General features: G+C 45.4%; 2 protein-coding genes across 4 annotated transcripts in view; one reads left to right on the top strand and one right to left on the bottom strand.

Annotated features, from left to right (window-relative positions):
* Positions 1 to 380: 380 nt before the first annotated feature.
* Golt1b (golgi transport 1B) lies at positions 381 to 13,422 on the bottom strand. Of its 2 annotated transcripts, XM_032905365.1 has the most exons (6): positions 13,272 to 13,422; positions 8,593 to 8,684; positions 6,914 to 7,092; positions 4,642 to 4,723; positions 3,091 to 3,123; positions 2,608 to 2,724 (listed from the first exon to the last, which is right to left on the bottom strand). In XM_032905365.1, exons 1-5 carry the CDS (start codon positions 13,294 to 13,296, stop codon positions 3,115 to 3,117), a joined length of 387 nt encoding a protein of 128 aa, XP_032761256.1. In that variant the 5' UTR covers positions 13,297 to 13,422; the 3' UTR covers positions 2,608 to 2,724; positions 3,091 to 3,114. The 2 variants fall into 2 exon arrangements, with proteins under 2 accessions (XP_032761255.1, XP_032761256.1); XM_032905364.1 differs by lacking the exon at positions 3,091 to 3,123 and having other exon boundaries at positions 381 to 2,724; positions 13,272 to 13,421.
* A 120-nt stretch (positions 13,423 to 13,542) lies between these two features.
* The window catches only part of Recql (RecQ like helicase), a 24,432-nt gene continuing 10,132 nt past the window's right edge, over positions 13,543 to 27,842 (top strand). For both annotated transcript variants that reach the window (XM_032905362.1, XM_032905361.1), the window contains exons 1-6: positions 13,543 to 13,622; positions 15,797 to 15,908; positions 22,248 to 22,445; positions 23,583 to 23,762; positions 25,561 to 25,667; positions 27,433 to 27,631. In XM_032905362.1, the coding sequence (XP_032761253.1) occupies positions 15,893 to 15,908; positions 22,248 to 22,445; positions 23,583 to 23,762; positions 25,561 to 25,667; positions 27,433 to 27,631 (700 nt within the window). In that variant the 5' untranslated portion in view covers positions 13,543 to 13,622; positions 15,797 to 15,892. The remainder of the gene's footprint in view (positions 13,623 to 15,796; positions 15,909 to 22,247; positions 22,446 to 23,582; positions 23,763 to 25,560; positions 25,668 to 27,432; positions 27,632 to 27,842) is intronic.

Here is a 27,842-nt window from a genome sequence, read left to right as displayed (position 1 = left end):
GCCTACATGTGTGTGCGCACTGCATATATGCCTGGTGCCAGAGGACCCAAGAGGACACCAGATCCCTGGGACCTGCAGATACTGAAGGTCCAGAGCCTCAACATAGTTGTCAGGAACCAAATCTGGATCCCTCTAAGAGCTCAGAACTCCCGAGCCATCTCTCGATCCACTCAGAATTCTTTTATACATTTAAATAGCTTCCAAATGTGTTTTCAGTAATTTAGTTGTTATATGACTGTATTTAAGCAATTTGGATATAAAAATGTCCAAGGGCATTTTTTGACAGACAAAATTGCACAACGCCCAATTTTTAAAATAAGGTAGGCTATTTTATAGTATTACTTAAGCTTTAAAACTCCAAAGATAAACTTGACCACCAATGAATAGAAAAGTACCCTTTTATTGAGGTAAGACAAATGTATTTACAATATGCCATTGTTAGAGTATATAATTTGACCATGAGACTTCTAAAGCAGCTGAATTCCAGAGAATTCTAAGGGAAAGGAAACATTGAAGTCTGTTTCTGTTACAGAAGATACATTTGAACATGACAGAAACACTTAAGGCTGAGTACTGGACCTTGTCCTCCATCTTGGGGGAATAATCAAAGTATGTTTTCTGTTTGCTTGTTTTCTGTTAAAGACAGAAGGCTCATTTCAGAAGGGAGTAGGGTTGTGGGAACTTACAATAGGGCTTCCAGAAGTCTGAGGGCTGCTTTGTTTAAAAACAGAGCCTCATGGTTCTGACTGAAAAACAGCGTTGCCAAGCAGTCCCAGGTCCACTGAAGATTCACTCCAAACTGAAAGCCACCTCAGCCCTCTGCCTTTCTGAGGACTAGAACTTCTCGTGTCTTCTCAGGTCCAGTGTTTTCTGAAATCAGGCTGCTGAAAGGGGATGCTTGCTGTAGTGCAAAAGCCACTTTGATAGGGTCATGTCTACAAAGGAGTTAAATGGCAGACTCTTGCTCTAACAGGCATGATATCTAGCCCCTGTCAATCATAGAGGCCAAAGCCTATTATAAATCTACAGGGCACCTTACACGGGCCAGTTCTCAAAGCACAGCACTGACACTTCAGGAAAGATATGACTTTTTGAGGAACATCAGACACAACGCCAGGTCTTTTATTATCCCATGAGCTATTGAGGTAGGATTCTCCACTTATCGAGTTTTCACAGGTTACACCAGAGTTGGATGCAAGTACCAAACACGACAGTAATCCACAAGAACGAACCATCCCACTACGAACCAGTCCTTCCTTCCTTCCTTCCGTAGATGGGCAAGGCTGGGGATTCTCCTGGCACTGAGAGATTTAAGTGAAAACAACATTGTAATGTCCTGTAGAAATGGTCTGTAAATAAATACAATTTCCATTATGACTTTGTGCATTAAAAAGCTTAGAGACTGTTACAAATAAACAGTGCAATCATCAGTAAGACAAATCGTGCTGTGTCTGACCAAGGGCTCCTATGTCCCACAGGAAAGCCAACACCTCAGGCGAGGAAGGAAATCATCATTGTCCCTGTGGGGAACTGGCCACAGATGGGAACAGCATGCTTCCCCAGCATGGTGGTTAGGAGAAGCTACAGCCGGTTTAGTTATAAAGAGCGAGCTTTTACATGTCAACAGGGCGTCTTCCTTCCTAACTCAGGTGCAGAACAGCAAGGGAAGCAGATACGGTGCATGCTGATTTTTGGATATTACAACAAAGCTGAAAATAAGAGGAAAAATCGAGATTAAATAATCAGCCCTTCTCACAGTCACAGAATAAACCTTTCACATGTTACACACCTTCAAGGTCACTGTAAGTCATGAAAACAAGGTGAGAAACTATGGCCGAATTTCATTATGAACCCAACAAGAAAAACTACATCATGGCATGGGACGATGCATGTGGTGTGTGTCACTTAGGATCCCCAAAACTGATTCCAATAGTCTCTGTAGCAGACTACTCCATGGTCAGAATGCTCTCTGCTCAGCTTCTGCATGGGACAGATCGTATGAACACATCCAGGCCACACTTGAGAGATCTGAGCTTCCGGAGTGTTATGGAGTCAAGAAAGAATGTGGTCAGCTATGATTAAGGAAGTAACAGCTCAGAATGACCTCTGTGTATTTAAAAAAAGACTAGTTCATATTTTTATCTGGCTCCAAAATATTAAGATTCAAAAGGACCACAAAAGTCTTATTTTATCCATGTTTACAAAAAAAGTGATTCACACATGAAACTGGGCTTCCTTGGGCTGATACATGGAGACGACATAATCCAATCAATCCAGGCATCATTAGAAACCCAGCACACCTAGATAGATCTGGGCCATCACAATGGACATCATAAAAAAAAAAATCAAATGCCTAGTGGTGTTCCTGAATCTTCTAAAAAACAGTAACAGACACCATGGTTGTCTACGAACGACCGTCTCACACGTTGCAGCAAGACTAAGAGACAGCCGTCTGAAGTCACTAAGCGTTGCAATAGGCTGCGCCCTCTCCATCTTCGTTCGGGTCTCAGACCTCACGAGCCTGCTGCCGCTTCTGCCACAGCTGTCGGGACTTTGGAGGGCGTACGTTTTAAACTTCTGTAAGGAACTTTATACGCTAGTTCGTGAAATTTAACTTTGTGCTGAATATTCTTCAAAAGGGTTTTATAAATAATACAGTATTTAAATTCTTCAGTTCCCTCGTTGTTATACCATATTGTTGCTTTCTCCGACCTTGTCTACGAACTGTAAGGAGAAGAAAGACAGAGTTAGAGGGAACTCAAGCATTGCACAGCACTGACTAAGCCCTTTAGATGCTGGTTTAAAACATCCAGTTTTGCAGCATTTGCAGGAATTCAAGGCATGACTGACAGTCGTTAACTGGATGGTGCCCACCACCATCTTCATAGATGTGTATAAAATTGTTCTTTTTTTTTAAAGTCGCTTTTGCATGACATGTTATACACATGAATTTAAGGGTGAAACATGAAAAATGCAACACAATGAGTAAAATAATAAAAATGACACTGACACTGCTAGCTCAACAAAAAGAAAAGACTGAAATGCCAGCCACTCATGCAGTAATGACCCCAATAAGATATTTCCACTGACCATTCCTGTGGATCTCTTCTGGGCCTATGTGGTCTTTGGACAAACAGATTTAACTCAATTAAGTTCAGTAATTAACAACAGCTATCAACTAAAAAGATGTTAACTGAGCATTCTGGACAGCATCCTGAATGGGCAAAGACTGAAACACTCAGTGTTGCCAATGTAAACTTGTAATTTTCAAATAAGAACTTCAACGAACACTCATGTAAATGGTTATTAACTTTGGCTATCTGAAATCAGAAAGTCTGTCTGTCTTCAGCATCCTGATGCCAGTGTACCACGCTCAGTGGCAATGCTGCAATGGAGAGCACTGTGTGATAGCCAGCAGTGCCTCTGCCCTACGCTTCGCACTGCTACTTAGGCAACGACTGCAGATCCCTGGCTGCCCATGTACACAATCACAACAGAACTTGTAAGCGAGTACAACTACAGGTCTAAGTAAATCCATTCTCTGTAAGAGTCTCTACATGAGTCTGGTAATAAGGACGAATGGAGCCTCGGTGCACCCCACCCCAAGCTGACATACCAACCTTTGAAATGATCATAAAGAGGTGACACTGTGGAGTCACAAGAACTTTAAAAAAATGTCAATGGTTAAAAAACCCAAACACCATATTTGTTCTTCACAGGTAACTGCAACTACCCAGGCTGTATCCAGAGGGCTCTTCTGCCTCTGAGACTGACATGGTGTGGAAAGGTTGGACTCCCAGGAGTGCTCCTCCTTCTACAAGCCCTTGTTTCTCTCTGCAGTTACTAGACAGACTCAGCAAGCCTTTTAAATGCTTCTCAGGCTTTCACCCAGTTGTTCTGCATGATCATGCCTGCGGCGGCGGCGGCTCTCACGGGCTGTTCTGAGCCCGAAGCACCGCCTCTCCCAGCTGTCTCCAGCATCTCTGTAGTTCACCACCTCATTTAGTGTTCAGATTGAGAGAAACAGCTAAGAGGGAGTCATCTGGAGCTGTCATCAGACTGACTGGGTCTGACATTGGACACAGGCACCCTTCACTCATTCCCTTGGGGAAAATGTTTGTCATTTTTATCCTGAGTGGCAGGTGTTATGCTGGGTCCTGGGGAAGAATGGCTAAAGACATTTACGTCTGCCCTGGAGGACTGTGGTCACAGGTCTGGAGCTCTCATTAAAAAAGGTAAATGGTATGACAGAGGTGTGTACAAAGAGGTTCTGAGAAGCCTCTGAGACCCCACAAGAGCTGGCAGTCCCCACGGCAGGTTAGTCTCAAGCATCCAGAGTATACCCCGAATACAGGAAGGGTTTCACCTATCAATTCATAAAAGTAGCTTAGCATTATCAACCCGAATAACATCAAAATAGAAAACAATACTAAAAATGTCATGTTCAAACAAAATGTCAGGTTTCATAGGTCTAAGAACGACTGGTTTCTGGTTTTCATGGTAACCAGGATTCATGTGACACAATCATTTATACCATAATTATGCGATCACATCAATGATGCAAACTCCCAGGGAAAAGACTCACAATCCACACGTCTGGGTGATTCTTACAAATGCACAGCTAAATGTGTGACTACTTACTGATCTGATTCCAGGGAGATTCAGGAGGGATCCAAGGACAGGCACTCTTCTGATAAAGCCAACCACCACTGGGAAAAAGCCCCTAGGAGCAAGAAGACAAGGCAGTTAGGCCTCAGTGCTCCACCAGGAGGAGCCAACCACCAGTCAAGTAAGAGGAGCACTTGACTCACCAGTAAACCATTTGATCGCTGGTAAAATGGTGCCCAGAATATAATGGGACCTAGACGTGCTGTGATCAGACCACAGGCTTTCTGTTCTATTGCTGAGGACAGAAGCAGAGGGGAGGACCCAGAAGAAGGGGACTGTAGAAAACCAGGAACACAACCTGACAGTACACCTACCAGTGGGGAGGCTCACACTACGTCAGTTTCTGGTGTGGATACATGCCCACTCAAGTGACACGGCCTCTAATCAGTTTAACTGTGGATCAGTGAACCCACGAAACAAACACAATTTGAGAACCCTCAAGAAATAAACTGCATCTGGGTCTTAAAATGCAGTTTACAGGGATGAAAGTACCACAGTGAAGGAAGGTCAGTAAGCGCCAGCTTTAACTCTGAACCCACAGGAATGACTGCTATCACCACATGAGAACACTCAGATAGTTCAACTAAGCACATGCTTCAAAGACATGGAGGTTGCTTTCTTAGCAGTACTAAGCTCAAATGGATATTTAAAGGTATCTTTAAAAATACAATAGGTGGTGTCACATGCTGGTGCTGAGGGTTATATGTATTTGGAAAAAGAACCACAAAGACCTTTGACTCTAGATCTCAAACCAAGACTCCCGCAGAACAAACAAAACCCAACAGAACCACAAGGGTTTTACTAGAAGCTTCTTTAAATCAGTAAGCCAATGTATTAATGCAGTTTACCAAGAAATGACAGCATGTCATTCTACACCGGCATCAAGGGCCAACTCTGATCTTTCGGCCTTCATTGCGTCTGTCTCTGTTGTCTTTATGCTTTTCCCACTTCAAATGGCGAGCAGGCAGCATTCAATCTCCTAATTTTATACTGTGTACCAAGCCTGAGCCTTGTTCTTTCCTAAACGCACCCTACCTTTCTCCACTCGTGTGTATGTGAGCATGTGTAAGCACGCAGCACATACTATGTGTATGTGAGCATGTGTAAGCACGCAGCACATACTATGACGTGTGGAGGGCAGACATAGACAGCTATGGGAACCAACTCTCTAATTCCACCACCGTAGGTCCTGGGGATCCAACGCAGGGCTGTCCTCAGGCTCTGTGGCAAGCACGTTAGCCACAGAGCGCTCTCACTGGATCCTGACGTGCATGTCAGCCTGAGGACTATTCTCCCAAAATGCCTTCCTGGCTCAACTGTTTCTGGCTTACAAATCTTTTGTGTCCTTCCTAACTCTCTGGTGCAGACGCTGCTCTTTAGCCTAAGTCTGGTAGACATAAGCACCTCAGAGAAGTCTGCAGCCTCTTCTGCCTCGTGGCCCACACTCCCATGGGGAACTGCTCTCCTTTTTTTCAGAACAAACAACAGCTTTCACAACTCCACCTGAGCCCGTCAGTCAACCAATGTCTCCGTGTGTTTGGCTTACAAGATGAGCCCTGCTTCATTCTTTAAGACTCAGCTTATCCAAATATTCCTTCTCTTTGGATAAACTCCTCCCTTACCATGCTCTTAGAATATTCTGTGTCCTTCCATGGTGACATGACATTATCACTGCATTTCTGAGATCGTTACAGTCTGCTTTCCATATCAGAACTGGTAGCCCCCCTCAGACAGGTTTGGTACTTAATTCATTTTTATGTTTTAGGGGACACTGTGCCTGGCATTTTGAAAATAAAAACGAGCAGTGTTTCTGAGCACTGTCTTTTCACGCACGTACTCTGTTTTCTGGCTAACTTGCAGTGACCGGCATTTCCAGTGAGTTCAGTACTAGGTTTCTTACCATGCACGTGCACTCATGTGCTGCCGCTGGGAAACAATTCACACAACAAAACCACGGTCCGCATCCTACCCATCCTGTTACAAATAGCAAACCCTGTATACACCTTACCAAGGGCAAAAATGAATTCTGTAGCACTGGAGATATTTTATAAATTCATTATCTCACATAGGCAGTCATTTACTCAAAGGAAACCGCCTTTGAGTTGACTGACTTAAACTTATAATAAAAACAATGTAAACAGTGGTCATTCAGGAAGTGAGTCTCCCACACTAGCCCAACAACCTACCCCCGTCTCTGCAAACGTTATCTGAGACACTGGCTCATGACAGAAAAGAAGGGCCTCACCTGAACAAGAGAAAGAATCCGTAAATTTCGAAGATCATGCCTATCAAAGGCCAACCAATAAGGACCACGAACACACCACCCAGGAAAAATCCAGTGGCTTTCACTTTGTGCTTCTGGAAGAAGAATCTGAATGTTCTTTCTAGACCAATTACAAAAGCCAAACCAGCCACAAACAGAACCTGGGAGAGAAAGACAATGCAACACACAGAAGGTTAAACACTGCAAAAGCCAGGAGACAGCTCCCTGGTGAGGGCTTGCTTGGTCTTTGATGTGCACAAATGCCAGGGCCTTGCACTTATGCCCAGCAGCCACAACAGGGAGTGGGGAGCATGCTGACGCCCTGGCTACCCTCACCGTGGCCTCATTCTTTGTCTACCTCCATTCAAGGAAGGAAGGAAGGTGAAATGGGATAAGGGATCCACAGCTACAGCAGGTTCTCAGCTTGACTGGATAGGAAAGAAATGGCCTGTTTAAGCAAACAGCTGGCACGTCATGGATGGCCAGCCTGCTTTAACTGTGTCCCTCCAATGTACTTCCTGATTCTACAATTGTCTCTGTGGGGTGTGGAGGTTTCTATGATGGAAGATTTGGGTGATGGCTATGCAGACAACATTAGTTCAGTGTGAAGCTCAGGAGAGGAGCCCAGCAGAAGTGATACATGTGTGGATAAGAGATTATCCCTGAGCTGGTTACTCCCTCCCTCACTGTGTGTGAAGTACTCCCCCATTAGCTTTCCTCAGGAAAAATTACTCCTTACCAGTACATACCAAGCCCACCAGCTAAGTGTCACATCCCCAGACAGCAGTGCTGTTAATACCACCAGCTTAAAACAACAACTTTGATACCCTTTCTCTCTTTAGTTAAAATAGGCCACAGACTTCAAAACCATCTAGCATCGTGCAAGGACTTCTCCACCTGCTCCTAAGGGATTGCTTACTTCAGGAGCTCCTGCATGACCTCCAACACACGGACAGGTCAGTACACAAGCAAGGGGACAAGGCACGTTGTTTCTAAGGAGGTCAGTTACCGCCACAGCCAAGTATTCAAGAAAAGAGTAACTGACATTTATTTACCTGAGTGGGGCATGCGTGTGCAGGTTAGAGGCTATCTCAGAGGAGTTAGGTTTCTTCCTTCATCACGTAGGTTCCGGGTTGCTTGGTGGCAAGCCCTTTATCCATCGCATAGCAAAACGACGTACGTTTTAAAAACTTTTAGGTTACCGAAAATCTGTCTATACAGTTTAATCATGCCTTAGACATTCTCATTAAAATATTTTCATAAGTTTACTACGGCAAGGGGCTAGCAAGTCATCTTTCTTTTACTTTTTGAGACAGCACCTTTTTCTGTAGCCCAGGCTGCATTAAATCTGTGGCGATCCTACCTCAGTTTTCTGTGTTGAGCTTCAGGCCTAAGCCACCATGCCTGGCTGGGTCAGCTGCCCTGATCTCCTATTCAGGGGTAGCACTCATCTAATCCCTTGTAAACCCCAGCACAAACACTATTAAGAGTAGTAAACCGGTGAGAACCTTCTTGAGCCTATCTGCTAGTCACATAGAGCCGAGGGCTTCACTGGTGCTGCAAACACTAAACCTGACAGTCATTTCCTACCACTAAAAGGCAACACGTTCCTAGTAGAGAAAACTTATGAGAATTTAAAAGGCACATATTCAAAGACTTACATTTCCAATTGCCAGCAGTGCTTTGTCAAAAAAGAGAATCATTCCAAAGAACAGGAAAAACACTCCAAATCCTGTTAAGCCCATGCCAATTTCTGCAACAGAAACCACATGGTTAAAGACAAAGAAGATCCAGGCCCCCAAGGACACCACAGCCCCAGCACAGAGTGCTGCAGGCCCCAGGGCTGTAGGCCCAGTTCTTCCAGCATCAAGATCTTTACCGGGGTGAGGGAGCACCACTGGGTCTACAGCCAAATGTAAGTCAGGAACAGAGGAGAATGCCCAGTTCTCAGGCAGGAGAGGAGACATGCCTAGATTCTAAACCTCTGCTTATATATCATTTACCTCTAAAAACCCATTCTGGCCTTAGACTAACACACACAGGCTTTAACTATTTATCACCTACAAACTTTACACTACTAAAGTCTAAAGTCTAAAACTAGAACCTGGAATCCTAACCTAGCTTACATGCTTACTTCTTTACCTAGAAACTAACACTTGTCAACCACTAGGAGAGACCAAGGGCTTCGGTAGGTACTAAATTCAGTGATGCAGTTTAAATGAAGCCCATCCCGCATAAAAATGCTGCATTGGCCTTGTATTCCCTAGGCGTTAGTTACCTTTTGTGTGAGGCCAGACTCACTCCTGTGAATGCCAGCTACCTCTCAGTCACATGCTTTAGCTGTTAGAGGATGGCTTGCTTTGTTTTGTTTTTTGTTTTTAAAAAGAGTCATTGTTTCCTGACCTGTTATTACTTTCCCTTCAGCTCTAGAGAGCTAAAATCCAGGCCAGTTACAACCCGCCCTCTCACACCAGGGGTGGGGGAGGGACAAGGGGAAACAGAGGGTCTGAGGAGCTGACACTTTATTACCTTTACCTTTCTACAGCTCCATGTCCTAAACTTTTTGATATATCTTCCATTTTGATTCTAAAATTAGTCTGAAAGAATTTACAAGCCTATTCCAATTTAAATGTATTTCAGATGCAAATACCAAAGGAATACTTTCTTGTTCAAATGTCTCAGGAAAATTTCCTAAAACAATTATTTACGTGTTAGACTCTAATTTCCTAGAGAAAAACATGGAGGAAGGAGGAAGTGAAACTCTAGTAACTAGTACTTAGGAGCAAATCATAACAGCCCAGTCATCTGAATGTGACTACCTTCTAGTTCACAAATTATCTTAATTAATCAACATCCAAGATGTTCATTTATGAAGGAAATCAAGCTGGTAACATGCTTGCTGTGCAAGCATGACAACCTGAATTCAGATTCCCAGCATCTAAATAAAAAGCAGACATGGTGGTTCAGGCTTAGAATCCCTGAGTTGGTGAGGCAGAGACGGGGACTTTGAAGCTCACTGGCCAGGCAGTTTAGCCAAATCCGTGAGCTCCAGGTTCAGTGGGAGACCCTGTTATCCGCATGTACACACGTACATGTATGAATGAATGATGCAGAATGATTGAACAAGATCCCAATGTCACAAAGTGCACACACACATACAAAATAAAAGCATCCCTCAACTTTAAAGATAATGGGAGGAAACTATATGGAAACAGTTCCTGTGCATCTCTAACTTGTCAGGAGTCAGGCACTACGAAGAACTTCCCAGAGAACATGCAACCCTACCAGCATCACTGGAATGTAGTTAGAATCACATCACTTAGGGTTGAAAGATAACATATAGAGAGGAGATTTAAACTGCCCCAAATCAAACTATGGCTAACTATCTAGTCTATTTTAGCCATTATAAATATTTTTACCTACAGTTAAAAAACATACTTATTAAACTCAAGGGCACTGGAATGTGTAAAACATAAGTGATTTAAATTTAATCGTAGTCTAGAACAACCCAGTAGGTACCAGACCTTTTAAGAGTTAGCTGCAGTGGAAAAGACACCCCCCATGAGGCTCTTTACAGCGCAGTGCCCATGGTGCCTCAGGATTCCTTTAACAAAGTTCTGAGGCACCCGGTAGCAACACAGACTCCAGTTTCCCATGAGCAGCCATTCCTGGTTGCTGTACACAACAAGCATCAGGGTGGGAAGCACCAGGTCACAGGCAGCAGGGAAACTCCAGACCTAGTCTTCTCACTCCACAATCCTACTACAGTCACGGTTCATGAGGTGTGGGTCAGAAGAGGACAGCTGCCTGTGGACTCTTTTGCCACAATGGCACTGGTCCAATGCTGCCAGGAATCCCCCATGAAATGGGTCAATCCCTCATAACACGCCTTTCTCATCTCCACCTTTTCCTTTGTCCCTGTCCCCATCCATCTGCAAGTTCTCTGAAGTCAAAAGGCCCACATGGTGCAGTGCTCGTCCTGCCTGAATCATACTTGGGAAAACATAATCTATTTTTTTTCTGCCCATCAAAAATAAAGCTTGGTAAAAGCAACCTGAGATATTAGCTAACATAAATAAAAGGCATACTGAAGACATTTTCTAAAGGAAGACCAGTTTAGCCCACTGTCAATCACAGCTGACATCTTAGTGATGCGGGCACCTTCACACACTGAGAGCAGGCCCGCCTTCCTCATCGCACCCTTTAAGAAACAGAAGAGTTCCACTAAGTAAAACAAATACCACAGCAGGATTTTACTTAATGTGACAATCCAGATGTAAGCTGGGAGCTGCCCCATTCCATCTCCCTGAGTAAGTCTTGTCATTTCTTTAGGCCCTGCTGGGATGGGGAACTGGACTACAGTATCTTAAGCCAATCGTGAACTGTCACCCGCCCAGCTCTGCTCAGAGCTTTATCAACCTCCTCACTTCCGAAAGCCATGACTCATGCTGGCACCTTTCTGGGATGCTACTGGTTCAACCCAGCAGTCAACAAAGACACAGAAACAATCTGAATTTGACTGGCTCTGGTTCCCTACCCACTGGCTGTAACTTACCATCTCACCTTAGACCACAAGTGAACATCACGGAATTCCCATCCCAAGAAATCTAGTAAAATGAGGGCAAAGCAGCTTCTTCTGCCCCAAATCCAATTCCTCACTGTGTTAGTTTTTTGTTGGAGAGAGATGGTGTCTGCCCTGTGCACAGGGTAGTTCATATGCCACAGACTTGTACCATCCCAGGATGTGGATGTTTACATCAAGTCTTCTCAGAAGCTAGTACTACAGTGAAAACAACAAAGGCTTCTGAACCAGTAATCCCAGGACCATGGCTTTTTCTGCCTTTGTGTGTAACTGAATATCTTACATGTTCTAATTCATAAATGGTCCAAGTCCGCCTTCCCATGCTCGTGTAAGAATTAAACATGTAAGTACTGAAAACTGCTCTTCTGGAGTATCCAAGTTGGTTTCCAGAACCCATACCAGGCAGGTAAAAACCATCTGTAACTATAGCTCCAGAGATCCTCTCTCTCTGTCCTCCACATGCATGTTAAAGAAAACCTTAAGAAAATAATTAAGATCACTCTTATCTATATAACTACATGTTGCAGTAAACATGTCCATAAGACTGTTAGTAGTGAGAGTAGGGGAAAAAGGACACTTTTATTTCTGACTAGAACCAAATGAGCCTGACTGGACCAATAGACAACACCCCTGGGCTAGAGAAGGCAGCTGTACAATCCACAGTCAGACAGAGTGGACTGCCAGGGTGTGGAGGTAACCATAAGGGATCTGTGATGTTCCAGTGTGCCACAACTTGAATTTAAATCTTCAAACTCCACTTGAGAATAACTTCAAGGAAGGTTTTTGCCTCACTTTCAGTGCATCTTGAGAATCTAAGGTGATTATAGAGTTTAAAGAAACAAAGTTCATGGTGAGGAGCAAAAGCGAGGCAAAAGATGTCAGTCATATCCATAAAAAAAAAAATCCTTAAAAAGCAAACAGCTTTAAGTAGAAAAAATAATTAAGATTGGCAAGAAACGGTAGAAAAGTGGAAAAGTCACAGGGAAAACGATGGAGCCAGGGATAACGCTCGGCTAGCCTGTAGAACACATGGCCGGGATGCTCTAATCTCTGTGGCCACTAGAAAGGCAAGTCTGCAAAGCTGCTCAGAGTGATGATAGGCAGAGACGGATGCCAAAATAAAACACGCCACAAAGTACAGCATACAACACTAAGAAAGAAGTCCTTTAGCTGTAGAGACAGGCAGGATCGTTCATGCTTGTAATCTCAGAACTTTAAGAGACAGAGGCAGAAGGATTACAAGTGGGGAGGCTACCCCTGACACAATGAGCGCAAGGCCAGCCTCATTTACCTACAGTGTGATCCTGACTCCTAACCCAGAAATCTAAAACAGCAGCAGCGTCAATGCTCTAAGCATAAAGTGACTTCAAAATTAGTAAACTTGGCTGAAACTTAAACGGGCGGAAAACAGAGGTCCTTGCAAGTGAATTCTGGGTGGTCTGGTAACAGTAGTGTCTGATCACCGCTCTCTACGCCCCCAGCCACCCCAGCCTTGCAGGAGCCTAGGCGCAGGCGGACAGCCCCGTTCCCGCCACCCTGGAAACTTGGTCCGGCCGCGGCTCCGTGAGACAGAGCGCCGGTGTCATCCGGGCGAAGGCGGCGGCGCCACTTGAGCCGGGGCAGGTCGGCGGTCCTCCCGTCGCGGCCCCCTCCCTCCCGCGGGCCGCCGCCCCACGCCGCGCTCGCTCCATTCATTGCCGGGTGGAGCAGAGGCTGCGGCGGGAGCACCGGCCAACGCGGGGACCCGGCAGCGCTTACTCTGGGTATCCGTGAGGGAAATCATGGCGGCGGCGGCGGCGAGAACCGCGGTGCCTCGGGGCCCACGCTGCGAAGCCTAGTCCAGAGAAGAGCCTCGGCGACGCTGCCCGGGCCCGAGCCGCCACGTCTTCCGGAAACACGCAGCCGCCGCCGCCGGGCCGCAAGGCCGAGCTCCATTGGCTACGGCGAGGCCAATAGCACGCACTGTTGTTCGGATGTGCGCCTGAACGCCGCACCACACAGCCAATCAGAGAAGGTAATGACTTGTGATTGGTGGAGGGGGCTGATCCGGAAGGGTGGGCGCTGCGGGCGAGGCGGCGGGAAGGTTTTTACACGCGGAACAGTTGACAGGTTCGTGGCGGCGCCGGTTTCGGCGCGTGGGTCTGCGGCTGTCTGCGGGGGGTTTAGGAGCCGGGCGCCTCTGCCGTCTGCCGGGAGGTTTAGGAACCGGGCGCCTCTGCCGTCTGCCGACGGTTTCAGGAGCCCTGGACGCCACGGCATGTGCTTCTGCCTGCTGTGGAGCTGGCGCGGTGGAGGGATGCGCTCAGGGTTAGCTTGCGTTTTCTTCCCACACTGATGACCGCTGACCTGGTTCACGCTTTTGACTGACAGACCTTTTCGTAACTTAATTAGTTCTTGGGTGTATTTCGTGCTGAGATATCTTTTGCTGCGAATTTACCTAATTTGGGCAATGGGCAGGTTTTTGGCAGCAAGGTCCAAAGAAATATTTGAAAGAGTGGGAGGAAATGGATTTAAATCGTGTCTCTCCTAAGGGAAGAGGGAGCTCCTGTTCTCAGGTTCTGGAAAAGACTTTTTTGCTAGGCTGTTTACAAAAGTGGAGAGTATCAATCTCTGCCCTGTTAGAGGATCTTACAGCCCGTAGACCGAATGTTATCACTCTAGGAAGTGTAAGTGATAAGAAGATGCTCTCATACACGAGGAAGGAAGAGTCTTGACTTAAACCCATCCTTAAATGTCCGATAGTTTTGTCCTTACTCTTTAATCAAGGCTTATCTGTCTTAACAGCCTTGTACAGGAAGGGTACAAATTCGATAAAGGAAACAGTCCAAGTGAGAATAGATGGCTGCAGAATCTGTCTTTGGAGAGCACTCTTATATTTAGCAAAAATATAAAATTAAACAAAATATAATGTTCTTTGTTTTTATGTAATGGTGACAGATGATTATTAACTGAGCAAAACAGTTTATTGACACACTGAGATCCTGACTCCTGATCCAGAAAACTAAAACACCACCCCTAATAAAAGCCAGTGTTCTAACTGAGCGCACAGTGACTTAGCAAACTCAGTTGAAACGTAAACAGGTAGAAAACCTAAGTCCTTGTAAGGGAATTTTGGGCAGGTTACTAGCCTACCCAAATAATTACTAAAAACACAAAATTAAGTAAAATATGACATGCTTTCTCATTTTGTTTTTATGTAATGGTAACAGATTGTCATTGATCAAAAATAAAAATGTTCGTAACAGTTCAGGGAAGTGACTATTCAGGCCTAAGCTTTAAACCATTAAATTTTAATATAAATCACGTTTTCTTCCACTTTTAACTGTCCCAGATTCTTTTAAGCCAGCAGAGTACTAGTGTGCTCCCCATCCCCATCCCCCTCTGCAAGTGAGCAAATTTTACAGAGAAATGGAATAAACTCCCTGCAAAAAAAAGAGAGAAAGTTCTGAAAATGACCTGCTTAGAATACTAATTTCTTTTAAGGATGCATTTAACTGTAACTCTCTAAAGCAAGTGCACAGTGAACTGCTAAGTGGTTTATTTATTTATTCATCTATCCACTTATTTTTAAAAATCTATCCTACTTCTTGTTTTTACGATGAGTCCTGCCAGGCACGGCCATGCATGCCTTTAGTTTTCAGCACCCGGGAGGCAGGCGAGTTGAGGCCAAGAGTCCTGCCACCCCGGTTTTTAAGGCAGAGAGAAAGGCATAGATGTCAGGTTGCTAAGGCACATGTGATCCTGGCGTTGGAACTATTTAATATTCGGCCTATTCGGGGAGTGTTGTTGACATTCTGTTTGTTCTGTTTGGCACCAACATCTATAGGATTTCTTAAAAATTATATTGCTCTATAAAGTATGTAATAATGCTCATTGACTGAGCATTATTGATATCATTGATTTTGTTTGATTGGTGGTGCTAGAGATTAAACTCATGACCCTGTAGAGCTGAACATGCTGAAGCCAAAAGGCAAAGCAAGCAGAACTAAGACATAAGAGAGTGGAGAAAGATGTGTTTATTGCCACCAGGAGGCACGGAGAGAGCTTCCGGAATCATTTTGACAGTGGTGCTCTCCAGGAACAAAGGGAGAGAAGTGGTTGGGATGACTGCTCATGTTCGTGTGGGGCAGAAACACTGGGGAGCTTCCATTCCCCCAGGTACTCAGGCTGCACCATAACAGTTCTAGCTGCCAGTAATGCACACACGGGAAGTGCGTTGCACAGGCCTCTGCCCCTGAAGACACCCCCTTTGCCCAGTCACTAATGCCCGTGCATGCTAACAGGGCCCCTGCCGACCTCGACAGTGCTGCTGGTGGACATGTTACCATATTTGTTCTCTCACTTCAGAAGGACGTTTGGATCTCCGGGTCACTTTTAGAATGGCTTCCATCCCAGGTCAGTGGATGCAGTTACCCTTTGTGTATTACTGTTTTTCTATTTCGATTTGCCTTTTGATTTAAAAAGTTAGAAAAATCTTGATTCTAGAAGTGATTTTGTTAAGGCTACTTTATCTTTATGTACAACAGAATTTCCCACGTGAGTACTAGTAAGCAGACAGGTCATGGGTGATCAGAGCGTCTGCACTGTGTGACTGCCATTGCTGTCCATCTCCAGAACCTTGTCATCACCCACATGTGGGCAGGCCCATAAAACTTGTACTTCCCCCCTCCAACCCTGGAGAGTTACTGTTCTTCCTCTCTGAACTTGACCTGTTTGGGGACATTATACACAGGGGTGTTTGTCTAACCTCATATGGCATTATGTCTACAAGGTAATTTGTGTCAAAATATAAAGTATTTTTTCCCTTTAATGCCAGTGATGTTCCGTTGTATGTAATGTGCTGTGCTATGTTTTGTGTGTCTTTTTATTTGTTGTGGAATAGTTGATGTTTTATTGTTTTTAACCAAATATGACAACTTGGATTTTTAAGTGTGCACTTGTGTTTGTGTCTGTGTGTGTGAGAATAGGTGTATGTGTGCGTGTGTGTGTGTATGCCCATGTGTGCGTGTATGTGTGCACGCGCACACATGTGAGAATATAGGTGTATGTGTGCCACAGCATTTGTAGAGAGGGCAGAGTCAGGTCGCTTTCCTCAGGCTATCAGGTAAGCGCAGCAAACATTACCTCTCACCGGCCTTATCTCTAGTTCTTTTGAGTGTACCTAGAGTTGGACCCACTGATGAATGGTAATTTTGTGTTTGATGTTTCCAGGAGCTGGTGCTGTTTTGCACAGTGGCTGCATTTTATGTTCCCGTCAGCAGTGCGTGAGGGCTCAGAGAATGCTTTTGATTGATGTCTAGGAGACTGAGAACATACAAGGAAGAAAATACAAGTCACTCATAACCCCCACAGCTCCAGTTAGCATGAACACGAATCGGCATCAGCTTTCTTAGCTTTCAACCACATTTTTAATGATTTGTATGGTTTTGGGATGTGATTTGAAAAAACAAATATAGACTCCAGATGTGGTACTAAAACTTTTATGATTTAATAGGTTTTATTTCTTCCATTAATTTATTTATTCATTTTACATTCTCCCACTTCCCTCCTCACACAATGCCTGAAATGTGACATTGTTTTAAACTGACCTTATTTGACCTTTTGGTGTCTCTGTCTCTGTCTGTCTGTCCCCCCGCCCTCTCTGATTACATAAAAAGTGCTACATTGGACCCATTGGGATCTAAATCTTTATATGGCCCTCTGAGTAGTGCCTTAAGTTCACAGAAGCAGTTAGTGCGTTATTGACCTTCCCCAGATCAGCTCTCACTGTGGTGATGTGTTTCCCTCCATTGCAGGTTTCACGTGTTCAGACTATGCTGAAATATAACATCTTGCTCTTGGTTCGATTGATGGGTGTCTGGCAAGGGCAGGAAACTTTTAAACTAGGGTGGTTTTCCAGTTTTTTTCTGGAGTGTAGTGGTTATGGCCTGCTGCATGCTACCATACCAGTTGGGAAACAAGATTGAGTTCTTTTTAGAAAAACATTCAGAAGGGTTTTTTATCACTAGATGCCACACATCGCACACCACACAAACAGGCATACAATGTTATAGTTTGCCTAAGTGTTAAGTGTTGGCTTTGTCTGTTCTCACATCCTGTAAGTTGGTAATCAGTAGTAATAATTTGTTTAGATCCTTACACAAGTAGTCTTTATTCTTGGTTAAGATGAGACTAACGGTGCTGCTGAACAGAGGTACAGTGTGGGTGCGATTGGATTCCACATCTATTTTACCTGCCCTGACTGTAGATCTCCCATGGGCTATGGTTTAAAGCTAATGAAATAATGGAGCAGATCCATTTTAAGAAGTTAGTCTATTTTGTCTAGTATTCTGCCCATTCGTTGACCCATACTTGAAGCACCCTCTGAAATTGACTCTGGCTTGTTGCTTTGTATTTGGTAGGAGGAAATCATTTGTTAATTTCAGCTTGGCACATTGTTAGAATATCTACACGTGAACCACAAATTTAGGAACACTGGTTGGCGTATGAACCACTCTCTTCAACATGCTCTTGAGGTGGAGTAGCAGTACATGCCCCGTGCTCTTGGCCATGCTCTCCTCCATGGGTTGTTGATGTCATTCACTGAGTGTTTGCTCTCACCTCCTGCGACCTGTGTCGTAGAGGTGAGCTTTGGAAATAGTAGCATTTTGAGAAAAGTCTCAGCACCCAGATTTTCATACATTCTCGTTCATCAGGACTTTGTGTAGGGGTCACAAGTGCTGACTTTGATGCGTGGGTTGACACTAATACCTGGGTCAGGCAGAATTTGATCAGAGAAGCAGAAGTGCCAAGACTATTGAAAGGATTTACTGCAGTGATTAACCCTTACTTGACCGTGGGAAGTAGTTAAGCCTTCTTTCTATGTTGTCTGTGGGATTAGGTCTGAGGTGTCTGAAAGGCATGCAGAATGAGAAGAGGTCTAAAATGTTGAGAGCAAAGGCAAAATAATCTCTTTGAAGATGGTCTGCTAGTTCTTATCACATGACCCACTCTCAGCTCTCACACAGTTTGGAAGAAGGAGGAGACTGTCACAGAGCTGCTGTCCTTGCACACAGCCTGGCTGTAGGTTTAGAGAACTAAAGGAAAACAGGCTCTGGAGGCTGAAGTTACCTCACAGCAGTTCATGTCAATGTGATTAGCCCTGATCTGACCCTGATCTAGATATGTAGATGCGGAAAGAAAGGTTTTCTGTTTCAGTTCTAAGGTCAGTTCTCTAGCACTGCTTAGAGAAGGGGATGCTGGTCAGTATGGTTCCACCCTGGTTAAGGCAGCACAGCACGTCCCTCCCCTTGGCCTCTGTGTTACTTAACTTACAAATGAAGGCAGTGGTACAGTCATGCTTGTGCCATGACACTCTCCCTTGTACAGCCGCCCAGAGAGATCACAGATTGATTTACTCATCTCAGTCACAGCCTGACGTAGGAGGTTAACTACTAGTATTTTATGTTAGGTGTTTGGGTAATAGGAGAGGAACTAAGAAACCAAAACCAGAAAGCCACAAGCCTGGCCAAGAGGCAAATCACAAAGAGCAGGAGAAAGACATGGTGTGCAGATCCTATTCTTGGTGGTCAGTGGTCAGAGTTGGTGTTCAGAGCTGTCTTCTCCAGCTTCCTATGTGAGCTGTATCTGATTTGTTTCTGTGTGAAGACTAACCTTATTGGTATGCTTATTAGGGGTGCCATTGTCACTGTGTAATAGCTTAATCATAGAAATATATGGGGATGGTGAGAGGTGTCCCATGGACCCCTGCTTCAGACACAGTCCTACCATGTGGTAGTGACCCACCTCCCCCTTAGTAGTCGAGGTCACTTTCCTCAGTCAGCTCAGCTGCCTCTTGCCTTTGATTTCTAGTGTCTGAGGGCAGGCCATTGGCTTCCATTTTTTGAGCAACTGTTCTTTTCCTTGGTAGAAGCATCTTCTCCTTGATACCTAGATCCTCAAGATCTAGTTTTAAGGGTCGTTTAACTAGCAGCTCTCTCAAGAGTAGGAGGAACCCTGCTTCTTACTGTTGTGAATTGAGTCTACAGGAGAGGTATCAGTACTCAGTGATGTGGAGCAGACGTGTGTGTGTGTGTGTGTGTGTGTGTGTGTGTGTGTGTGTGTGTGTGTGACTATTGCACCCTTTAATGTTATAGTACATTATATAATTTTATAAGGTTATATTGGCACTATAACTGATCTTTTGAAATGACTTTTTGTTACTCTCTCAGGATAGATACTTCTAAACATTGAGGGGCATGATTTGGTCACTGAATTCCCTAGAATTTCATGTGCTGTGCTGTGAAGTAGTTTGTGCAAAATATGAATGTGGTCCACAAGGCATTTTGTAAATGGCAGCGTTTCAGAGGAGGCAAGCCCATGTGCAGGGTGAAGCCCGTGTGCAGGGTGAAGCCCGTGTGCAGGGTGAAGCCCGTGTGCAGGGTAAAGCCCGTGTGCAGGGTGTCTGTACACTGAGTGACTGAGTGAGGTACTTGCACCACAGAAGGTCCCAGTGTCTCATCAACTCTGGTCTTCCTCTTAAGAATGATGCCACAGAGGAGACTCAGTGAGGATGTGCTGTCTGTAAGCTGGACGCTGACCAGATTAGTCTCAGTGAATGGATGTTGGGACTGAAGACTGGCAGCTTGTTCTTGCCCTTGTACAAGAATGGGCTTGGCTGATTTCCAGATGGTTTTGTCCACTAGATGAATTAGCATTTTCTTGATTATTATTAGTGGGCCCCCACAGAGGACACAAGTAACTTCCCAGTTATGCCCATGTGGATTTCCTACACAGCGTTCCCCAGACCCTATTCACTTTCCCAGGATTTCTCTCTGCCCAGCCCTAACCACCCCCCAGTTTATCCCTGGCAGTGGATCAGTATGGATTTGTACCCCAGGCACCGTGAGAAGCAGTACACACCCACACAGGGACTGCAAACTAGAACTCTCTCCGAGTTTCTGCTCAGGGCTCCCTGCAATAATCCTGTTCGTTTTCAGACGGGCCAGTGTGTCACACAGTCTTCTCCAAGTTGAGCCTAGATTGTTTTTCTTCTTCAGTCTACTAATAAGAACCTAGGTGTAAGGAACTCCCTGAGAGATCAGCGAGTCATGAGGATGGTGAGGGCAAGATGGGCTTTACCCATTGTGCTTGCCTTCACTTCAGACTTGCTCGAGCTCACTTTTCATACGGTGCCTCCGTTGAGTTCCTGGCAGTGTGCCTTATGAATTGATGTGCTAGTGGTAGGAAGCACAGGTAACATAGTAACCTAGTTTTTGGAAGACTTGGGCTAGCCACCGCAGATTTCAGAAGGAAGGTATTAAGCATCTGTAGAAAATGTGGGCAGCTAGGTGTAATGCCACACATCTGTAATTTCAGTATTAGGGAAGCCGAGTGAGGAGGACTGTAAGTTCAAGGCACGCCTGTGTATGTCAGAGAGACCCTTTCTCAGAATACAGGGAGGACGGGCTGTAGGTTAGGGCGGAATGCTTGTGTGGTCTGCCTGAGGTCCTAGGTGCAGCACTGCAGAGATGAAAAAGCAGCGACAACAGTGAGGTTACAGAGCATGGGAAGGGAAGGATGTGCTCAGGCCGGCATGTGTGGGCTGCATCCTGAAGGATAAGCTAGAACTCAGGAGGACAGCTTGAGACTCATCCGATGCTCCCTGGGACTTGCATCAGTGTGCTGTCACATCCAGATGCTGTGTCCTGTTGAAGAGCCAAGACCTCAGTCACATACATTTGCAAACAAACCTACCCCAGATTTCCAGGAGCACAGAGAAGTTGCAGCAGAAACTGCAGGAGCTTCTGACCCACGGGCACAGGGGCACCAGCAGATCCCTGACATGAGGGAGATGCCGGAGCACCTGACCCCATGCCTGGCATCCCAGTGAGAGCCTGGTGCTGCCTCATTCTTCCCTTCAGATGATGACCACAGATTTTATCCCCTGAAGAGATTCATCTACACCGGTTATTCAAGCACATGTGGTACCATTAGCTTTAAAATTTCCCTGACTTCCTTGATTTGGTATCGAAAGGAGCCTCCCTGTGACTTGATACTTGAGTCAGTACTTGACTTGGACAGTGGAAGTGCATCCTGGGACTGCATGAGTCCGCAGCCATGCTATGGCAGAGCAGGTTAGCACAGCACTGTTCCTCGTCTCACACATTCCATCAGCTTGTGATGATTGGCAGGCCGTTCTCATGAGCTGCACCAATCCAAACATGGGGGTGTTTGTGAGGCCAGTCGCCAGGTGACTTGCTTGCAGATTTAGGGGACTGTTAGACCAGTTCTGTGTGACATAATAAGAATGGCAACTGTCGGGGTTGGGGATTTAGCTCAGTGGTAGGGCGCTTGCCTAGCAAGCGCAAGGCCCTGGGTTCAGTCCCCAGCTCTGGAAAAAAAAAAAAAAAAGAATGGCAACTGTCATTTATTACACGTTTAGCTTCTGGCCAGCGCCTGTCAAGAACTCCCTGTGTGAACCACTGAACTTCCCCAAGTACTTTGGTCTCAATAACTGCATATTATGGACAGTTGGTAGAAGGGGACAGTGGAGGTAGAAGGGGACAGTGGAGTGTTGGCTGGTGTTTTGCTGAAATCATTTAGCTGGGAAGGGGACTAGTCCAGGTCTCTGTGACTCTAGAACATGTCCTTAGCCCTCTGCTCTCCTACTTTTAGACTTGTAATGTAGAAGGGATTCCCAGAGACCAATAGGGACCTCACACTGTTCCTTCTCTCTTCTCTCTCCTCTCCCAGCTCTAACAGATGAACTGGAGTCTGTGTCCAGTGAGCTCCATGCAGTTGACATCCAGATTCAAGAACTTACAGAGAGGTACCACGAGCTCCTTCAGAGAAAGTCAGTCCTGACAAAGAGAATCAAGCAGTGCTTAGAGGACTCTGCTGCCGAGGCGAGCGGCGACTGTGACACGTCTCCAGCTGCATGGAGTAAAGAAGGTTTGCCAGCCTCCTGCCTTCCACTGCTGTAGTCTAGAAAGAAGTCACCCGTGGATCAGTGCGTGCTGGGGATGGAGCTGTCTGTCGTGAGGGGACTTGCAGGCAGACATTCTTTACTCACCGCTATAATACTTTATGTGTAAACTTGAAATTTGGGGTTTTATTTTCTCTGCATATGGTCTTAGTAGCAAACATCAGTGTCAAAAAAAAGAATATGAGCCAGATTTTTCAGCATTAACTAAAACAAAAAGTTAGCCAGACCTCCCCTTTGCCGTGAACAGACCCCACTCCTTGTGGTTTTTGTTGTTGTTGTTTGTCTTTGAGGCTGTTGTGAAACTTCCGTAGACCAGTTTGGCCTCCAACGCACAGACCTCCGACTGTCTCCTGAATGCCTGGATTAAATGCACGTGCCACCACACCCGGCCCAGAACAAACCATGCTTAACCTAAGATCTTGAGTGAAGAGCTCGATAGATGGCTCAGTGGTTAGGAGCACTGATTGCTGGATCTGTTCCCAGCTTACATGGTGGCTCACAACCATCCGTAATCCAGTTCTAGAGTATACAACACCTTACTCTATTAGTCTCTGACGCGTCAAGCACTTACATGGTACACAGACATGTGTGCCGGCAAATACCCAACTCTACTTACAGTTAACATTGTTGTACAAACATTTATTATTTAATGGAATATTTCAGAAATTACAACTTTATATGTGTGTGGAGACTCTTTTCGGTACTGGTCTCTAAATGCAGAACATTTACACCCAGAGTCTAAGAGGTTAATTAAGTTCATTCATGCTTGGCGTTTCAGCTCTGAACTCCTGAGTCACCACTGACTTGTTCCTGTGCCTGGCTGAGCACTGCCCTCCTTCATGCATGCTAATTCTCAGTTACTGGCACTGGCTTACGTTAGGTTCTGGTGTAGTAGTCATATAGCGCTCACTGTGCTTTGCTGTGACTACTTAGTTACACTGATTACAACACTGGTAAATGTTTTGGTGGCTCACAGATATTGAAAGTTTTATGTACTTGTGTGATTTGTATATATTCTGGTAGCTTCATGTGGAAAGTGGCCGCTCACATCTTATGTCAGTCTTGATCCTTCCAGTCTGCTTAGCTTATTTTTCTCTTTGTAGATTTCCCATGGTCTGGAAAGGTAAAACATATGCTGCGAGATGTGTTTAAACTGCAGAAGTTCAGACCTCTGCAGCTGGAGACTGTCAACGCCACTTTGGCGAGAAAGGACATCTTTCTTGTCATGCCCACAGGAGGAGGGAAGAGCTTGTGCTACCAGCTGCCAGCGCTGTGCTCAGACGGTACGTGACGGTTAATGTGAGTCCCCAGACTGCTTTCAACCCACTTGTTATCAGTCGCAGGTATTCACTACCACGGCTCCATGGGAGAAAGGGCTTATGTGAGGATGGAGAGAAATGGTGTAGTCAGGGCTGGGCGTATAGAGTTCACGGTGCTTACAGACATTCAGGTGGGCTGCAGCGGGAGGAAGCATGGGGTGAGATGATAGCTCTGGGCCAGGTGAGCTAGCCTGCACTATGCAAATCCTCTGAACCCACCAAAGTGAAGTGTGCACTCTCAGGTGGCATGGGAGGAAGGAGGGCTCGGAGGGACACCTGAGGCTGAGAGGAGGAAGACCTTGCAGAAAGCTGGGGTAGACAAGCACCGGAGGATAGTCTAGGGCTAGGAGAGGTGGGAGGGTCATTGGCCTGTGATGGCTGCTGGCAGAAGACCACACAAAACCAGGACCTGTAAGTTAGGTTAGAGGCTGGGAATAGTCTTTGACCCTGGCTATGAATTTACGTAGAGCTGGCATGTGACCCAGACAGCAAATGTGGTGGTGAGTGACTAGAAGCTGAGCTTCTGAGGGTGGGGCACTCTGGGAAAGAGTGGCTATGAGGAAAGGAGAGCAGTGTTAGTCTGTCTGATGTGCTGTAACACACTGTCTTAGACTGGATAATGTATAAGTAATAAGTTTATCACTTACAGTTCTGGAGCCCTTGGAGGCCAAGACCAAGATGGCAGCAGATTCGATGTCTGGAACGGACCTGTTCCTCAGTGTGGCCCTTTCTTGCTGCATCCTCATATCATAGGGCCAGTCCCTTGTTCCTTGTTTATTGGGACATTCATCCTAGGCCTCACCCTTCCTGCCTGATCCTCTTAACCTAAGGGCTGTGCTCGTCAGCACTGTCCCAGTGTGTATTAGGTTCCAACAAGGAGTTCAGGGTTCAGGATTCAGACCACTGTAGGCATCTTGGTTTTTGACAGATAGGGACATGACCTGTTTAAGTGTATTGAGTGCCTGTCCCTAATGAGGAAGAAGGTGAAAGTGTGGGAAAGAGAAAGAGAGTAACAGACAGGGCAAGAGCCCTTTAAGGTCCCCGTGTGAGTCGTATATTTCAGTCTGCCTCTCTGCCTGTAAGGAACAGAGTAGAAGGGGAACTGTCATTTCAGCAGCACCCAGCAGCTCGCACGTGAAGACTTCCTTCAGTCACTGCCCTGCTCACTGGTTTGCACTCAGGCCACATGTGCCTGCCACCCTGAGCACCACAGGCTATGTTCTCTTAGACAGCTTTGAATAATTTTTCCCTGATATAACAGCCTAGTGTGTATTATTTCATTGAGATTTTCTATACTGGTTGTTAAAGAGGGTAACAAATTAAAAATAGTAAAATGTATTTCTGCAGGATTGAAGAAAGGTAGAAATTTATGTTTTCTTTTAAAAAGTACTTATTATTTGAGTTTTTATGTGTGAGTGTACGTCTGTGTCCACATGCCTGAGCTCAGAGGAGGAGCTCCTGAAACCAGAGCCACAGATGGTTGTGAATCTCTGTGCTGGGAATTGAATCCCGGTCCTGTGTGAGACTCAGCTCTTAACTGCCCAGCCATCTCCCCACACAATGGTTCTTGTGTTTTACTTCACTTGCCTTACAGTCATCTTCCTTGGCCATTTGTCCTGCCCGTCACGTCCCTTGAGTTGGTAAATCTGCACCAGCAGCTGCCTGAGCGGTGACAGCCTGGCCGGTGCAGCAGAGCGACTGCTTCAGCGCAGGGCACTGGCCTTGGAGAGTTGACGTAGGTTTGGTTTGTTCTCTCTCTCAGGTTTTACACTGGTGATTTGTCCACTCATCTCTCTTATGGAAGATCAGCTGATGGTTTTACAACAGTTGGGGATTTCAGCTACTATGTTGAATTCTTCTAGCTCTAAGGTATGGGAGCGTGGTTTGGAGTTTCAGATGTAAAGTAATCTTAACTGATGTGGGATCCTCACCTGCATCTGAGTGTCCGGTAAGGTATAAACTCTAAATACCATGTCATGAGCCTGGGGCTTCTGCTCACAGCTAGCACTGGACACTATTTTTGTATGCCCCATGAATTAACAATGCCTTTTTTACTTATAAAGATAAAAGCAATCCATGAAAGCTCAGTACCTCACGAGACAGGAAGTCGTAGGGTTTGGGCTCACTGTCTTTGTGACCTTGTTAGAAGCAGCAAGCTTATTCCCTTAGGTACTGCTTCGGTCCCACAGCAGCCCAGCGCTTGGTGCTCATGGAGACTGCATTCCACACGACAGCCTTTCTCCCGTCTAGACTTCTGAGGGCGCATCTGCTAACATGTTTGTTATGTAGTATAAAGCAAGGAGGGACTGGGAAGATGGTTCAGTGGGTAGTGCTTGCAGCGTGAGGGCAACCTGAGTTTAATTTGGGGACCTATGTGCAAACTGAATGATAGTGGCTCCTGCCTGTGTTCCTGGAGCTGGGGAGGTAGAGACAGGAAGCTCCCTGGAACTTGCTGACCAGCCGGCCTGGTTTAATTGATGAGCTCATGGCTCAGTGAGAGATTGTATCTCAGAAAAGTAAAGTGGGGCATATAAAGAAGGAAAGTTCACTCTGATCTGACTTGACTCCATGTAAACATGGACACATGTGTGTATATGCATCACACACACACACTAGCAAGGAAGGATCTTTCATTGTGCAATCCATTAATACAGAAGACGAGTCACTAAGAGCACACGTGTGTGTGGGGACAGACTGTCTTACCTTATCAGCAGGACAGACCACTTCCAGGCTGTTCCTTATAAATTCTCTTAGGGAATTCACAAGTTATGGAATATACAAATGGTTGCCATTCTCCATCAATCCTCGTAACCCCTTGATTTATTCATATGAACAAATCCAGGCCACATGTTTAACTGTACATTTCTCAGTGTATAACTTGTATTGTTGTTTTACTTGTTAAACTGACTTGTGTGTCAGTGGAGTAGGGCGTGAACATGCCACAGTGCACACACAGGCGGAGGCCAGAGGACAGGGAGTAGGACTCACTCTCCTGCCATGTGGACCCTCCTGAGGATTTGACTCAGGCGGTCAGGTCGGCTCCTTGGCCTGCTGAGCCATCTTGCTGGGCCCTGCACCTCTAATGAAGAGAAAAGTGAAGCACAATGCAACACTTAGCATTCTGATTAAAATATTAATACTTATAATATTTAATGGTAAGTGTACCCAAGAGTCTACATATTTAAATGAGTATTTGATAACTTCATTAAATTAGCTATAATTAAAACAGCTAAATGGTTTTGTCCATGGGTGTATAATTATAAATTTAATGAGTGAATTTGTATGGCCACAGCTACTGTATTTGGTTCACATTTTGGGTTTTATTATTAACAACTTAAAATCATACACATTGTTTATTGGAAAATCTTGACATATTCATGACTCTTCCCTTTTTTGCCAAGTGACTAGTTTTTATCTTCAGCACTCTGGATGTGAGTCACTAGGGATACTGCTTGCACAGCTGTCATGGCTTACCCGGGGATGGGGCTTCATTTTTAGTGAGCCAGCATCTGCTTCTGGAAGAGCCCCGGGCTACTGCTCTTCTGTTGCCTTTTAGTAATGAACACTGGTTTTCACTTAGTATCATGGTCCATCGACTTGACTCTGCTCTGAGTGTCTACTCTGTCTTTCATAGGAACATGTAAAATGCGTGCACGCTGAAATGATGAATAAAAACTCCCACTTAAAGCTGATTTATGTGACTCCAGAGAAAATTGCAAAAAGCAAGATGTTCATGTCGAGGCTAGAGAAAGCCTATGAGGCCGGGAGACTGACTGGAGTGGCGGTGGATGAAGTGCATTGCTGCAGTCAGTGGGGACATGACTTCAGGCCGGGTACGGATGTGGGGTTACTTCTCCATCTGCTGATCGCGGTAGGCGGGCCTGCCTCTGCTCACTGTCCACTCATGGAGTCGGTGCTCATTTCCTCTGCCTCCATTCATTAGTGCAGCATCTCAGCCACTTGTTACCCGTGAGAGACAAGCTCCTCCCCAGTTACATCTCTAGCACTCCGGACCCCTTCTTGACTTTCCTGGTCACTGAGGAA

The sequence above is a fragment of the Rattus rattus genome, chromosome 6 (assembly GCF_011064425.1).
Source record: "Rattus rattus isolate New Zealand chromosome 6, Rrattus_CSIRO_v1, whole genome shotgun sequence".
Taxonomy (NCBI): Eukaryota; Metazoa; Chordata; class Mammalia; order Rodentia; family Muridae; genus Rattus; species Rattus rattus.
This window is presented reverse-complemented; position numbering and strand designations above follow the sequence as displayed.

Bases quoted from the DNA above. Each gene is read 5' to 3' on its own strand.
- Golt1b (XM_032905364.1), bottom strand. From the start codon at position 13,296: ATGATTTCCCTCACGGATACCCAGA. The intron at 8,685-13,271 runs GTAAGCGCTGCC...TTTCTGTTGCAG, and splicing joins TTCCCTCACGGATACCCAGA to AAATTGGCATGGGCTTAACA. The intron at 7,093-8,592 runs GTAAGTCTTTGA...TTTCTCTCCCAG, and splicing joins CACTGCTGGCAATTGGAAAT to GTTCTGTTTGTGGCTGGTTT.